The 14095-nt window shown below is 43.1% G+C and overlaps 1 protein-coding gene across 1 annotated transcript in view; it reads right to left on the bottom strand.

The window, feature by feature from the left end:
- Positions 1 to 14095, bottom strand: part of lamc3 (laminin, gamma 3) — a 124892-nt gene that overhangs the window by 78305 nt on the left and 32492 nt on the right. The window contains exons 3-4 of the mRNA XM_030436552.1: positions 13414 to 13544; positions 10513 to 10679 (exon numbers count right to left, since the gene is read on the bottom strand). Of these exons, the coding sequence (XP_030292412.1) occupies positions 10513 to 10679; positions 13414 to 13544 (298 nt within the window). The remainder of the gene's footprint in view (positions 1 to 10512; positions 10680 to 13413; positions 13545 to 14095) is intronic.

Genomic DNA, 14095 nt, shown 5'->3' with positions numbered 1-14095 from the left:
CTCCTCACCTCACCTGCATCGGAGGTGATGCAATTCACAATCTTATTGCCTTCTGCCCTTTTATATGAATAATTTCTCAGTAGTGTTGCAGAATGCATTGCAGAGAGAGAGGGAGAGAGAGACAACAATCCCTGCAGGCACAGTAATTTCTCATTTTTACATCTAATTTGCTGGACGAATGAGATGTCGGACGAGCGAGAGAGGAGCACCAGCAGTGATAAGGAACCGGTGTGTGAGGGATCATGCTGCATACATATCTGTACGACCTTTAGTGTACTCGCTGCAGACAAATCAGACCTCTACCCAAGCAACAGCCTCCACTGCTCCGCCCTGATACCTCTGTACTTAGGTTAGGATGAGAGTATTTGATAAGAGCAGCATTGTTTATTGAGCATCGGCATTGTTTACCGCAACAGAGGAGCACTGATCTTGTTTTACTCTTTGTTTTCTTTAAGCTTTAATACTGAGTGGCAAGTGTTTGTGTTTTACAGCTTTATTTACTATCGGAAGGTTAGGACATTTTTGGAAAAAATGCTAATTTGCTTTCTTTGCTGGAAAAGATTGATATCCATGTAAAAAGGCTAAATATGGAGCCAGGGTACAGTTAGCTTAGCTTAGCTTAGCATTGAGATTGGAAACGGGAAAAAAGCTAGCCTGGTTGTGCCCAGGAGCTTACTCCACACAGGATAACTCCCCATAAAACTAGCACTTTTTAAAACATATTTATGTTAGCTAGCTAGCTTTAGAGGTGCTAGAGGTATCTTACTCCTCGCCATGGTGTAACTCGCATTTTCTTAGCATTTTCAATGTTAGCAGGATGCTAATGCACCTTTTAATGCAATTTGTACAGTGTATTGTTCACTGATTAAGATCTAAGTTAATGACTTTATTCAGTGACTGCTACCAACGCTGTTATTATTGCTTAGCCCACTTAGCTATCGCTTTTAAAGCCTTGAAAGTGTCCCCACGCTAGTGTCCTCCCCAGCTAATCTGTGGATATGTTTTAAATTTTTCTTTTAACTTTAATACAGTTAATGATATCATTCTCATGTCATTATGCTAAATACGAAGCTAAAGCCAGAGGATGGTTAGCTTAGCTGAGAATGAAGGCTGGAAACAGGTACTAACAAATTAGCCTAGCTGCATCTGTGAACTTTCTCCACCTAGCATTAATTTACGTACAGATGAAAGCAAGACACATACATAATAATGTGCTAATTAGCGCTAGCTTTAGAGGTGCTGGTGGGTGAAGCCTACTGTATTGTCTTATGTTTGGACAACGCAGTCTAGCTGTTTCCAATTGTTCAAGCTAAGCTTACAAACATACGTGTTAGAAGACTTGTAAAATGGTGTAAAATGAATATAACAAAAATTTTTGTACGCTTTTGGCCTCTTTCTAATTCTCATGCAAAACTCCCCGCACTTACAGCTGTATGGGGACTCCAAGTAACAATCTGTCAGCTAGTCTATCAGGAAAATATATGAAACGTTCACACACAGATGATCAACTGAGGAAGCTGTGGCACAGGACGTACAGTGGTTTGTCAGGTCATCACAGGATGGTGGTTAACCCCGGTGAAAAGGGAGAATGAGAGGCACATTTTCAAAGAGCTTTAAGAGGTGCAATTGCGGCCCATTTAGCAGTTACATGAATCATCATTCGCTATGCTTAAAGCTCTTATGCCCAATTGTGGACATCCAGTCCCGAGTTCTTGGAGCCTATAGGAGGCTGAGTTCACGTTACACCTTCCCAGACGCTGTGTGGACAGCTGAAGCGATAATGACTCAGACATGAAGTGCAGGGATGTTGACAGGGGCCACTTAAACTTCTGGGAGAGACATTTTGTAGATTTTTCTTTATATCACACCGCTTGAGACACTTTCAGAGTTGGAAGCGCAAGGTGGCATCAGACGATCAGTACAGAGCATACTGTGTGTATGGAGAGGAATAAAGGGGAAGTCAAACTATATGAAAAGTTTACGCTACTTTGCGTGGTGACAACTGCCGTCAATATAATTCCCCGCTATTGTTGCATTAAAAGAGACGGCGTCATTGCGAGAGTGCAGGCGAGGGGTAGGAAAATAAAAACCAGACGGAGCTGACAGGAAGATCAACGGGAGGAGTTGTTTTTGTGAATCAACCGCTAAAACTTACAGGAGGAGACTGTTTAATATCACAAGAACCTGCAGAGCCAAGTGCTCGTAAATTCACCTCTGAAAAATGTACTTCCTCTCAAAAATACAATGTGTATATTATCACGGTTTATAACACAGCCCTTTTTAATGCTGTAGAATGCTCCATTCACTTGTATGGGGCTTCACAACATTCGGCGGTCAATTATTTTGGTATAATTGACCGCTGCTAAGCATATTTGACCGTCGTCAAGGAAAGTGGCCTTTTTACCTCTGATTCACGTATTTTGTAGCACTCGGCGCTCTGAAATCTTTGCTCCACAAGTAGTCCGGTCACTTTTGTAGTCTACTTCATATCGGACAAAACGTACTCCTAGGCCACTAGTATGGATGAGTTTCACATTAACTTTAACATTTTTGGAAAAATACGGTGATTTCAACTCTTGGCAAAAGGCTGAGTTGTCGTCACCGGTCAAGAAAAGAAAAAGAGAGGAAAGCAGCGAAGAGGGAGAAGTGAAACGGCGTCGGTTTGGCGAACTATATTTCTCCGCTGAAAAACACTATGAACGGTAACAAATACATTGTAAAAATACACACTGTGTCAAGTTTTTCTTCGTGTTGGCAAGTAACGGTGTAATAAGCGGGATAATGTATAGAACGGCGGTCACTATTGGGAAAATAAGTCCCTTCAGGACGAATCAGACCTATACATTATCCCCTACTTTTTTTTTTTTTTTTTTGCATTGTCCCAAACTACTAATTTAAGTCCACCAAGTGAAGCAGCTAACAAAAAAATAGAATAATACAAAAAGGGAATAAACAGATTTTAGTCTTAGATCAACTTCTGGATCCGTCACATGTCACAGCGGGAGTGCTGCCGGAAGGGTTAGACGATAGGCGTCTGATACATCTACAGCATTATGAACCGCTCGATTGATATTCAAGAAAGTGATCACAGTCACCCGGCGACAACCACAGCCTTCAATCACTGGCGAGAAAGGGATTTAAAGAGTCTGTGACTGGGACAGCCTCGGGCTAAACCGATGACAACATCAAACAAACAGCGGAGATTATGAGGACCCGCGGCAACCTGTTCGGGCTAGAAATGATTTCAGTCTCAGAGGGGGGAGAAATCTTGATGAGAATGACATCCTGTTCCACCCTCCACACACACACACACACACACACACACATACACACACGCATGAACAACAACCCCTTTGCGCAAACCTTTACACATTTCTCCACACCTATTTTAAGCAAACATCGAGCACATAAAAAAACAAAGAAAAAAAAAGTAAAATCAGAAGTCCAATATCAAGTTTTGGCGCTAAGAAAACCTGGACTGATAGAAAACCGACAAATAAAATCACAGAACAACGACACACTCATCAGAACCCCCCTCAAAGCTTCCATTTACCACCTGCTGCTGCCGCTCACACAGTAACGGCAGCGAAAAAACGAGCCGCGACAATCACACATGATTGTCGCTGAAGTACTTCTCGGCCTGTTTTTTGCTCCATGAAAAGAAATTCAGAAATTGGGAGCGGTCTGCCGAGTAATATCTTAAATTAGAATTGACAGTTAGAGGCATTTCCTGTTTCTGTCCGTCTAAGGATCGATAACAAAGTCCCTCCCGCTGGAGAATGTAATATAGAAGAAAGTGGCGAAGAGACGTGGAGTTGTCAGCTGGCATTTAAATGAGTACGGAGCCGCGCTGTATCTTTAAAAAAGGTCCGTATTGTGTCAATCTGTGTGGGAGGGCTACACTAATTTGCCTAATTCATCACGGCATTAAACCAAAACACTCCATTAAGGGTCAGCGGCGGAGTTACTTGAACATGTTCGAATTAATGCGCTTGTTCCCGACTATTTTAAGTCCCCCTGGGTTTGCTGTTGATTGTCATTCACCTAATGCAGTCTTTTTCTTTCCTGGCATTCGAAACCGTTCCAGAAACGCAATGACTGATTCGTATCATTTGCATACATGTACAAATGTCCCGACGCACGCTGCACCGAGGGAGATAAACACATTTTTGTAAACTGTGTACTGTAATAGGATTTTATTTATTTTTTCCTTCCCAGGATGTCTGCGTGCGATAGGAAGGCTGCGAGTTAATTATTTGAAACTGGAGAGATAACAACAAAATCTGAGGAGTGAGTTTCAAATCCCTGCAGTTAGATTTCCTGCGTGCGGTTCCAGGGGAGCGTGATAAAGAGGATTTATAGTTGAAGAGGTAAAGAGGCAAATGAAAATAAGTCGTTTATTAAGTGGATGTCATTTTGCAAAGTTCATGTTTTATCCTAATTATTGTCTTATTCTCGGGGTTTCATGGTTTTCCGAGCCTCAAAAGGTCACGAGTGTATGTAGTTTATCCCCCTCCTGCTTAAAGATTATTTGCTGACGTACTGCCTGAAAGAGTCACTTGACATTTTCGCTGAATCTGTCGGAAATTGGCGGTTTCTATCAGCGCTGGTAGCAGTCACCGAGAACAGTCGACGCAATCGCGGCGCGCGTGCTTTCCGACTCGCCGCCGCCTTTCAAGACGTCTTTCTGCGCCGCAATAATTGGAGTCGATGTTGCGACGCGTTTGTGGAATTAAGCTCTGCACTCTTATTTGCATGAGTGCTCCATATACATAACTTTACCTCTGTCAGCTCCCATTGTTGTTGGTTGTTGTCAACTGTTGTGCTCCAGGTTTGAAGAATTGCGTTTATAAATGTTGCATAACATCCTTTAATGCATTAATTATCGCTCTAATTATGGTTGTTTTGACAGACGGTTATGAAGCTCATATTCTTCGCTGGAGATGTTTTATAATGCGTGTTTGTCTGTTACGGTTTAGTCCTGTGTGCGTCCTTTGCATGTAAAACATCTCGATAATCAAAAGAGAGTTTGCACCAACAGAAGCTCCTCTCTCCCACAGAAAACACAGCTCCTCGAACGCCTCGTCAGTAGTCTCGCCTTTAGTTCTGCGACTCTGCGACATCACACACGTCCTGTATTTGCATAATTGTAGCCTAGTTGGCACGTAAGAATTGACGTAGCACGGCTGCTCTGTTTTTTGTCAGTGGTGCTGGGTCAGGCGTGCGTGAGCTGACCAATCAGAGGAAACTGGGTATTCGGGAGGAGGGGGGGTCCTTAAAGAGACAGGAGCTAAAACAGAGGGGGTCAAGAGGAACTTATGTGTTTTTCAGCTTTAAAACATGTAAACCTAGAAAATGTTTACTAAAAAGTCCTATGAAGCATTTTTTATAAATCCATTTCCAGCAAATTCATCCTGTGTCACAATAAACAGCCTCGTCACTTTTATGTGAGGGTCACAGCACTTCACTTTCAACACGTCATAATTCTGAATCGAATTCTGTCAGATTAACGTAAAGGCTGCAGTAGCTCAAGGTGAGAGAGAGATAGTTATAGATTACACTTCAAGCATTATCTCACCAGCACAACATAATTTGAACTAGGAAACATCGTGAAATTGTCAATTCGAAGTTGAGGAAGCGATGGATCCTCCCTGATCAGATAGTCGAGTGTGAGGGGAGTAAATACTGAGGATGCACTCATTTATCAGCCTCACATCGGTATCAGCCGATGTGCACGTGGTTGACTGACATTAGCTTATCGGCAAGTAAATAAAGGTGGCATTCACCAATGTCGGTGGCCATTGTTAATCTGCTGCAAGAGGGCATGAAGAGATAGCGCCGGTCAACCCAACGTGACACGTTTGTGGAGAATCTGGAGCAAAACGGGCCAGAAGAGCAAACAGGAGGGCATCACAGCAACCTGATGGTGTCTTATATATTCTATTGCTTTGAGATTTACACTTTATGACATTCATTTATGTTACACAAAGAGTTTTTGTTTGACTACAATGAAAAAAGTTAGGAGGATAAAGAGTTACTTTCTAAAAAAAGCGCGTTTTTCATTCTATGAGTCTGTAGGATTGAATTTGTGCTCGTTGGAGATAAGTGTAATGAAGGGCTGAACTGATTCAGTTCAGTTTTTCTTTTATAGAGAGGATTCATTTGTTTCCCTGACAAAAAAAGGGAGGATAAATATCACAAAAACAAATATTTTAAAATATCTATATCCGTTATCGGTTAAGGGTTAAAACAATGTCAGTCTCTCTATAATTGCTTTTAACAACTTGTTAGCATGTGTGGTTGTCGTATCCTGCATCAGTTTGGAGCGATGGTTGTGCAAGATGCAATACCGGCGTGACCAGTGGGGGCAGTGTGGAGTCGTGACAGGGTCAAGATAAGGAGCGCCATCTAATGGTATCCTCCAGTTACATGCATAGTTTTACAGGTAAGTATGTGAGCAATTAATAAGGTGAGGCAATGCAGCCGAAAGCCGCTCCTCAAGACGAAGAAGAAGAAGACGACGCTGCGACCGACTGCTGACAATTTAAAGAGTTTAAACGAGACGCAGGAGCTCGAGAACCTGCCGGCTTCTGTTCACATCGGCTGTGGAACATTTTGGAGAGAGCGAGCGGCGGCGGATCAGATGGGGGCGGCGTGTCTGCGTCGTATTAGATGGCATCACCCAGATGTGTCAATCACCAAAAAAAAAAAAAAGCAGAAAAAGTGTAACAGCGTATCCCCCGCTGTTGTTAAGCAGCCTGCAGATGTGAAAGCAGACGAGGGCTGAAGACATTACTGAAGCAGTAGGCGTTTAAATCACACAGCCCTGCATTAAAACATGACCTGTGTCAGAGTGTATGTTCACTGTTTACTGCTTAATGCACTACAGGCCGCAACCGACACTCTCTTACACTGTAACTTACACAACTGTCTGTTGAAAACAAATGAAAAAAGACATTTGGCATTTGTTGCTTTCAACCAGAATGGAAAATGCACCGTGACTCCAAAACCAATAAATTAACGAACTGTGACTTCTGTGTGGCGTGTTTTAACACTTCATGTCCTCTAACTGCAAGTCTTTTCTCACACTACATATTCATTGCACAGGTACTAATTCACACCTCTTGTTCTGGTGGAGAATAGAGGAGCAAATGTGTTGCAAGCAGATCCACTTTTCTTATTAAGAGTAAGAAAGTATTATGAAGTTTCTCATATTGATGATATAAATATTGCACATTATTTTCTACAACTGAAAAATCTCTAACAGGTCCCTTTAATTAATCCATCATACCAAAACAAAAAAGAAATTGCAGAGAGTAGCAGAGTCAGACCTTCTGGAGTAAACTTGGGGATTTCTCCGGGTTTTATCATTGTTGGAAACATCTAGGATAATTAATTAGTACAAAACTCATTTTTAGATATTTTAATGCCACATTCTTAGATATAATATACTTTAGAAATAATCATTTTGTTCGTCTTGTTCTCAAATAATTATGTGGTTGAGGTTAAAAATAGATTGTGGTCCCTTCTAGGTAGAATCAAGACTCGCCAAATTGCAACCAAGGCTTTTTTTGTGAATGTATATGAGTCAAACCTTCGTGTAAAAGCATAATTACAACAAAAGAGGCACTTTTAAGATTTACCGTATTCTCGTTTTTGGGTCAAACTAAATTTCAATGGGAGTGCTACGGGCACTTTTACGATAGCATCAAAATCTCTATTTTTAAAACACTAAGAAGGCTCGACACAACATGAAACTTTGCTCGTAGTATCACCAGGGTCTCTACACATGAACACGAGCATTGAGAACATTGTTTGTGTACACAGAGTTTACTAAAAAGAAGGTTTTTGAACAACTCACATTAGCAGTAACTTGTTCTGCTAGCCACCATCATGGCAGCCGAGAAGTAGTCGATCTCCGGATGCGACGTAACCTGGAGGACAGTTAAGGTGGAACTACTTGTCTTCCAGCAACAACTATCCACACGATATCTCACTGTGACTTTTCCAGCTTTTTATTTTAGTATTGTTTATTATATGAGGCTCCTTTTTCAACTTCAAGGTCAATATTGTTTTTCGCTAACGACAAAACAACGAATTATCCTGCATTTATATGGAACTAAGCTTTAGGAGCGTTCCACCTTAACTGTCCTCCAGGTTACGTCACATTCTGAGATCGACACTTCTCCACTGGCAGGACGGCGGCGAGCGGAACAAGCTACTGCTAACATGAGTTGTTCAAAAACTTTATTTTTAGTAAAACTCTGTGTGCATAAACTTTAACATTGGTCTTCTCTGTTATGTCATTTTTTCAGTTTTTGTCTTAACGTCACCTGACTTCCTCCTTTGCTCCCAGTGATAATTACCGGAGACTTGAACATTACCAGACGTTGTTTTGGGTTTCTTGCTGAATCAACCAATGCTGTAATTGTTCTTGGGGAGGACAGTCTTGGATATTCCTGCAGTGAACGCATGTATATAAAGATGAAGAGGTGACAGAAATGGTTGATAGTTTACAGGATAGAAGTAGAAGGATTAGCAGACAGCATGAAAACTGTTTTCAAAGCTCCTGACTTCAGTCTAATCAGTGATTTTCTTCACATGCTGGATTAAAGATAAGTAAAATAACACGTTTTATGGCTTTTTGGTGGTAATACATCACCGATTAAAAACAGCATGCATAGCAAATGAATTGAAGTTCAGAAAATTCACGTACGCCGTGCGCGACTTTAGGTTTTTGCTGTTTCTCTCAGCTCCTGCAAAGCCAGAGATCATGTTCCATGTATTCGATTAGACCCCAAAAAGGCACCTCATCCCTTCCCCTTATGCCAGAGTAGTCTAAAATTACATGCAGCCAACAGTCTCACACAGAAAATGCTGCTGCTGCTGCTGCTGACGTGATATCAGGCACAACAACCGCTCAAGCCCCCCAAACGTTTCACACCTCAGACCCCTGACAGCTCAAACCTGTATTTGTTAGAATGAACACGTCTCTCCCATAACTAGTAAGTAGAGTAGAGGGGGCGGGACCATCTTGACATTGTTTCACCTCTTGGTAGTAACAAACATGGACAGAATAACAGCATGTGTACACTTGTATGTAATTATGGTACAATAACAGAACAGAACAGCGAATTAAGGTTAAAATACCAAATTGATGTCATTCTGAGATCATTTTGTGGATTAAAAATGCAACCTAATGACACATGTCTCCCAGCTTTTTGGTTGATTTGTTGGTTGATTAATTTGTTGGATGCTTAGTTGTCATTTTAGTTCATACTGTCAATGGTTGTGATTGACACCTCTCTACTCTTTGGATGGGACGCCCATTCTAGTGTCATGAAACAGGGATTATGAACTCATTTGTGTCTGGAAAAATATGAAGTACTTGATTTCTCCTCCAAGTTCTACACAGTCATTGATTACAAACTTTCATTTAATCCATATTTCACCACTTGGAACTGTTTATTTTGGCGTTCTTCATTTCTTTCGCGCAAATATGCTGATTATAATCACCGTCTTATTTTTTCAAAATGCTTTTCCCCCCAAACACAGAAAAGAATATTACAGCCGCCTGACACTGAGATATTTAAGGTCGGTCGGGCAAACTGAGGCAGAATGAGTTTTGTGTCAGATAGAGACTTGCAATTACACTCAGCATTCATTATTATCCCTCCACATTCTGCGACTCTTTTATGTGGCGTGTGTTTATTTATTAATATACCGCATTGATTAAGTTGGGCGCAGTGCTCTATTTAAGACGCCATCTGCTTGGAACCAAGAGTAAGAGTAATTAAAACAAGCTTGCTGCTTAATAGAATTCAGCGGGAAAACAAATACAATTTGTGAGCCACTCTCCTTTATGGTTTTTATCCCTCAGCCAATTACAATTCATCCTCGACGGCGTGCCGCGAGAGTGCACGGCGTGATGAGCCAAACCTGATAACACTCGCGCTAAATCACACATTCAGAGGCTCCGAGGGGGAAGAATGCCTGCAAACATATGTGCATACCAATGCTGTGTGTGCAGTCTGCACATGCGGAAAACCAAACAGACGCTGATTTAAATACGCGCACGTCTTCCGAGGGGGGGCCCCGATACTTACAGACTGTACAATGCCGACGGTTATAAATGAGCGCGCGCTGTAATGCAGCCGCAAAATTAATTTCCTTTTCGTGTTTGTTCTTGCTTCGAAGTGTGATAAAGGAGATGTGGCGGAAGACAAACAGACAAACGCAGTTATGAAGCGCAGTTCAACATAGTAAAATACGATTCATTTCGCAGCAGTGTAAGACTCGGTGAACTCCATTTCCACACTGATAGTCAGACTGTAGTATCTGCTCGTTCACGCGGCGATATATTGGTGATTGATGGACGGTGGTGCACTGATGGCCTTCACGGGACCTCTCGCAGCCTCAGCTTGTCACTTGAATTCAACACCGCCTGGTGATTTTTATTTTTTTTCGCAGCAGGCTGGGTTTGTGACAGCGGACCAGAAGGAGGCTACTCACTTAAACACTCGTTGGCGGAATCCCCGGTGGCCCTGGCCCAGGGTCTCTCCTGGTAGAAGGGGTGACATGTCTGGCAGTCATCCCCCGCCGTATGATGCTGGCAGGCGCAGACCAGCCTCCCGTGTTCCCCCTCAGAGCACTCGCTGGCGTGACCGTTACACTTACATCTGAGGGGAAAGACAGACAGCTGGTTATGTAAAGGATACAACCTTTTTTCCAAAACACACACACACACACACACACACACACGGTGAATGTAGAGGGCAGAGGAGAGGGGGAAAGTGAGAAGGTGTTTCCACCGTACGGAGTTGTCACTTCCTATTATCATCCATCCGGCATAACGTGGCCTGAGATGAGGTGTGTTTTTCATGCCCCTTCAGCAACTGTGCACTCAGTCTTAATGCGCCCAAGAGTGCCAAAAATCACTGCACCAAGCATCTCTAAGATGACCAGTTTGTGCATTATGAGCCTTTATTAACTGTATATCTGTTTGCCATCTTTAATGTGTAACTTTTAAGAAGTAGATAACACGGTTTATTAAGTCAATTTTCACAACAAGATAGTGAAATATCTGCTAATTTCCTCTCCCCCCGCTTTTGGGAAACATATCATTTCCTCCGGAGCACAGTGGCAGCTACGCCTTGCCGTGTGTGATATTTCCTGGCAGCGTCGTCGGGTTTTTTTGTCGAGTGGCTGTGATAGGGGACAGGGACTTGTCGCTGAGTGGCAGGCTCTGTCAAATTTAGCCAGCTGTCCCGCATCCAGACGTGTGCTCTGCCTGAGGCTCAGACCCAGTTATTTCCGTTGTCGCTGAGACAACAAAACCCTGGTTACTCCAAAGTGCTCTCCCGATTCCAAATATCACATCTCTCAGCTGGAGTAGACCGGAGCTGCTCGGAGATAATTCTCACTGAATATGCTATGAGGGAGTTCACTCGAACTGTGCAGGCAGCATATGTGCAGTTCAAACAGTGATGTGCAGTACGTTGAGTCCTCGTGTTAATACCAGAGGGGGGGAAAGCACAGCATTTTTCATTCATGTTCGCAACACATTTATTGTTCCACCCTCGGTGATGCTCGCAGCGATGTAAATCTCTGCAAATCTCGTCTTTTGCGGCATCTGTGAGCGGGACTCGTAGGTGGCGAGCTGCAGCACTGAGGTGTAAACTCATGTGTACAGAATGCACTGGGACAAGACTAACATGTTGTCATGTGTGTCTCCCCCCCCAAGTGTTGTGGCATTGGCGTGTAATTTGTCATGCGGCCGCCGTGATCCTAAGTGTTTATGACAGGTGTCAGATCAAGTTTACAGGCTTTATGAAGGCTTCATCTCAACTACTTAATGGTCCGCTTCTATCCGCGGCGCCATGGTGCAGCCCGGGCCTTGGCGCCGTGTCCTCTCTCATTACTTTGAGTAATAAACCAAAAGAAGTGGAAGGACGATGGAGGATTATCTTGATTTACTCTCACCTGATGGCAACTTGACAGACAGTGAGGTATTTTTTCCTTTTTTTTTTGATTGATTGTCTCGCTCTGCACACATACTGTGAACCGGATACAGACAGGACATCTATCCTCTAACGTCAGTTTGGCACATTAACGGCTCCGTGATCGAGTTAGCAATAATACTTGATATGCAATATTAGACTTTCAAAATAAAGCTTGCAGTTAAATGATTATGACATGTTATGACTTTTGGACTGTTGTTAGCATTGTTAAATGGTTGCGATTTGGTTAAGTTTGGGCACAAAACATAATTTGTTAGGTTTAGGAAACAATAACACTTTGAGTTAGTTCAGTTTTGTAACCTACGTTAGGACATAAGCTGCATCTGTTACATACATGGACACGGACAGTGGTGTGCACAGACTTTTTGAAGGGCAGGGGTGAAAAGAAGGGCACTTTAGCGCGCGTTTTGGCTCCCAAGAGGGCACTTTAGCGCGTGTTTTGTCTCCCAAGAGGGCAGTTTATCATGTTTTAACCAGCCAAGGGGTCAGTTTAGTGTGTTTTGCAAACCAAGAGGGCACTTTGGCACGCTTTTTTGGCTCCCAAGAAGGCACTTTAGCGCGTGTTTTGGCTCCCAGGAAGGCACTTTAGCGCGCGTTTTTTAACAATTTGGCCACAAGGAGGGGCGACTACCCGCCTGCCCCCCCCTTGTGCACATCACTGGACACGGACCAAGAAAGACCCACTCTTGATTGTTGGCATGTGAATCATTGTCTTAGGAGGAAACAGTCAGCGTATGACCCATCCCACCGCCCTCCTACTCGGATATTTCTTGCTCTCTACTGCACCAGAGAGGTGCTTCAAGAACCAACGCTCGAAGGATAACTACAATATCAAACACAGAAATGTAGGGTCACTGACCGGGCGGTCGTGTTATATTTCACGCATTAGGACAGGCGGGTTTTCATATGATGCATTAACATATTCAAATAGATTTTGAAGAAAAGGTTACATATCTGCAAATTGTTCATATTGAATGCACCTGAAGAAGATCGTCCTACTGATTAAATACTGAAAAAGTCAAGGCTTGCTTGAAGCACCAGATGGGGCTTGCTGGATTTATCAACATTTAACCCAAACCATGTTCACTGCCCCTCCTCACACACACATTACATGAAATCTAGCCCTCCAAACCCGAGCTCGCTATCAGAATCTGGGCTTTTTTTTGCCCAACCAGCATCCCCTACCTCCTCACACAGCATTTGTGTTTCCTTAGCATTTATTATATGAATGCATTATGCACAGAGAAACTGGACAGCACAGAGTTTCCATTGGGTTTCACAGAACAAAGCTCAAGGTCGCGGTCTAAAGTGACTACATTTTAACATTTCAGAAAGAATTTTGGCCCCCCAAGGTGACACTGCGCTTAAAGAAACATTTGCAGGTGTCTCTTACCTGCCACCCACAGAGAAATCAGAGATGGCGTAGAAGTACGAGCGCAACACTTTGGCGTCCTTGAAGAACTCGTCTCCGAAGGTGTTAAGCCTGTCCAGAGAGATGAGCAGGTCGGTGGCTGTCACCCATTCCTGGAAAAAGACAAAAAAGGTAGTGGGGGGAAAGAAAAGGACCAGCAGTGTGAGAGAGATGTTGGAAAACACCGTCTGAGGTCAACACCTATAAAACAAACTGGAATGTAGTTAAGAGAGACAAGAGGAGAGATGATATGTGAGACAGCAAAAGACGGAGCCAAGAAAAATAAGTTGGACAGGAGAGTTGGGGGGGGGGGGGGGTCAAGGAGACGGGGGTGATGGTGTAACAGCGGGGGAGACAGCAGATGTAATGGGGAGATAATGAGCGTGGCGTGGGAAATTGAGTTAATGTCAGAAAGTGGGGTGAAGAAAGAGGGGGATTAATGGAGACGAAGGAAGGAATATGGAGAAAAAACAAAGAACAAAAGAAGAGAGACACCACTGCGGCAACACTTTCGGTATAACGGATGGGACGTGACACCGCTCCACAGCCCTGTCATGATTTAAGCTCCTCTGTTGAAGCCCGCTTGCAAAGGTAAAAGACAGGATGAAGCGAGAGCGGGAGAAGAAAGTGAAGAGGGATAACACAAACAGAGGAGAAAGCAAAG

The sequence above is a fragment of the Sparus aurata genome, chromosome 12 (genome assembly GCF_900880675.1).
Source record: "Sparus aurata chromosome 12, fSpaAur1.1, whole genome shotgun sequence".
In the NCBI taxonomy this organism is placed as follows: domain Eukaryota; kingdom Metazoa; phylum Chordata; class Actinopteri; order Spariformes; family Sparidae; genus Sparus; species Sparus aurata.
This window is presented reverse-complemented; position numbering and strand designations above follow the sequence as displayed.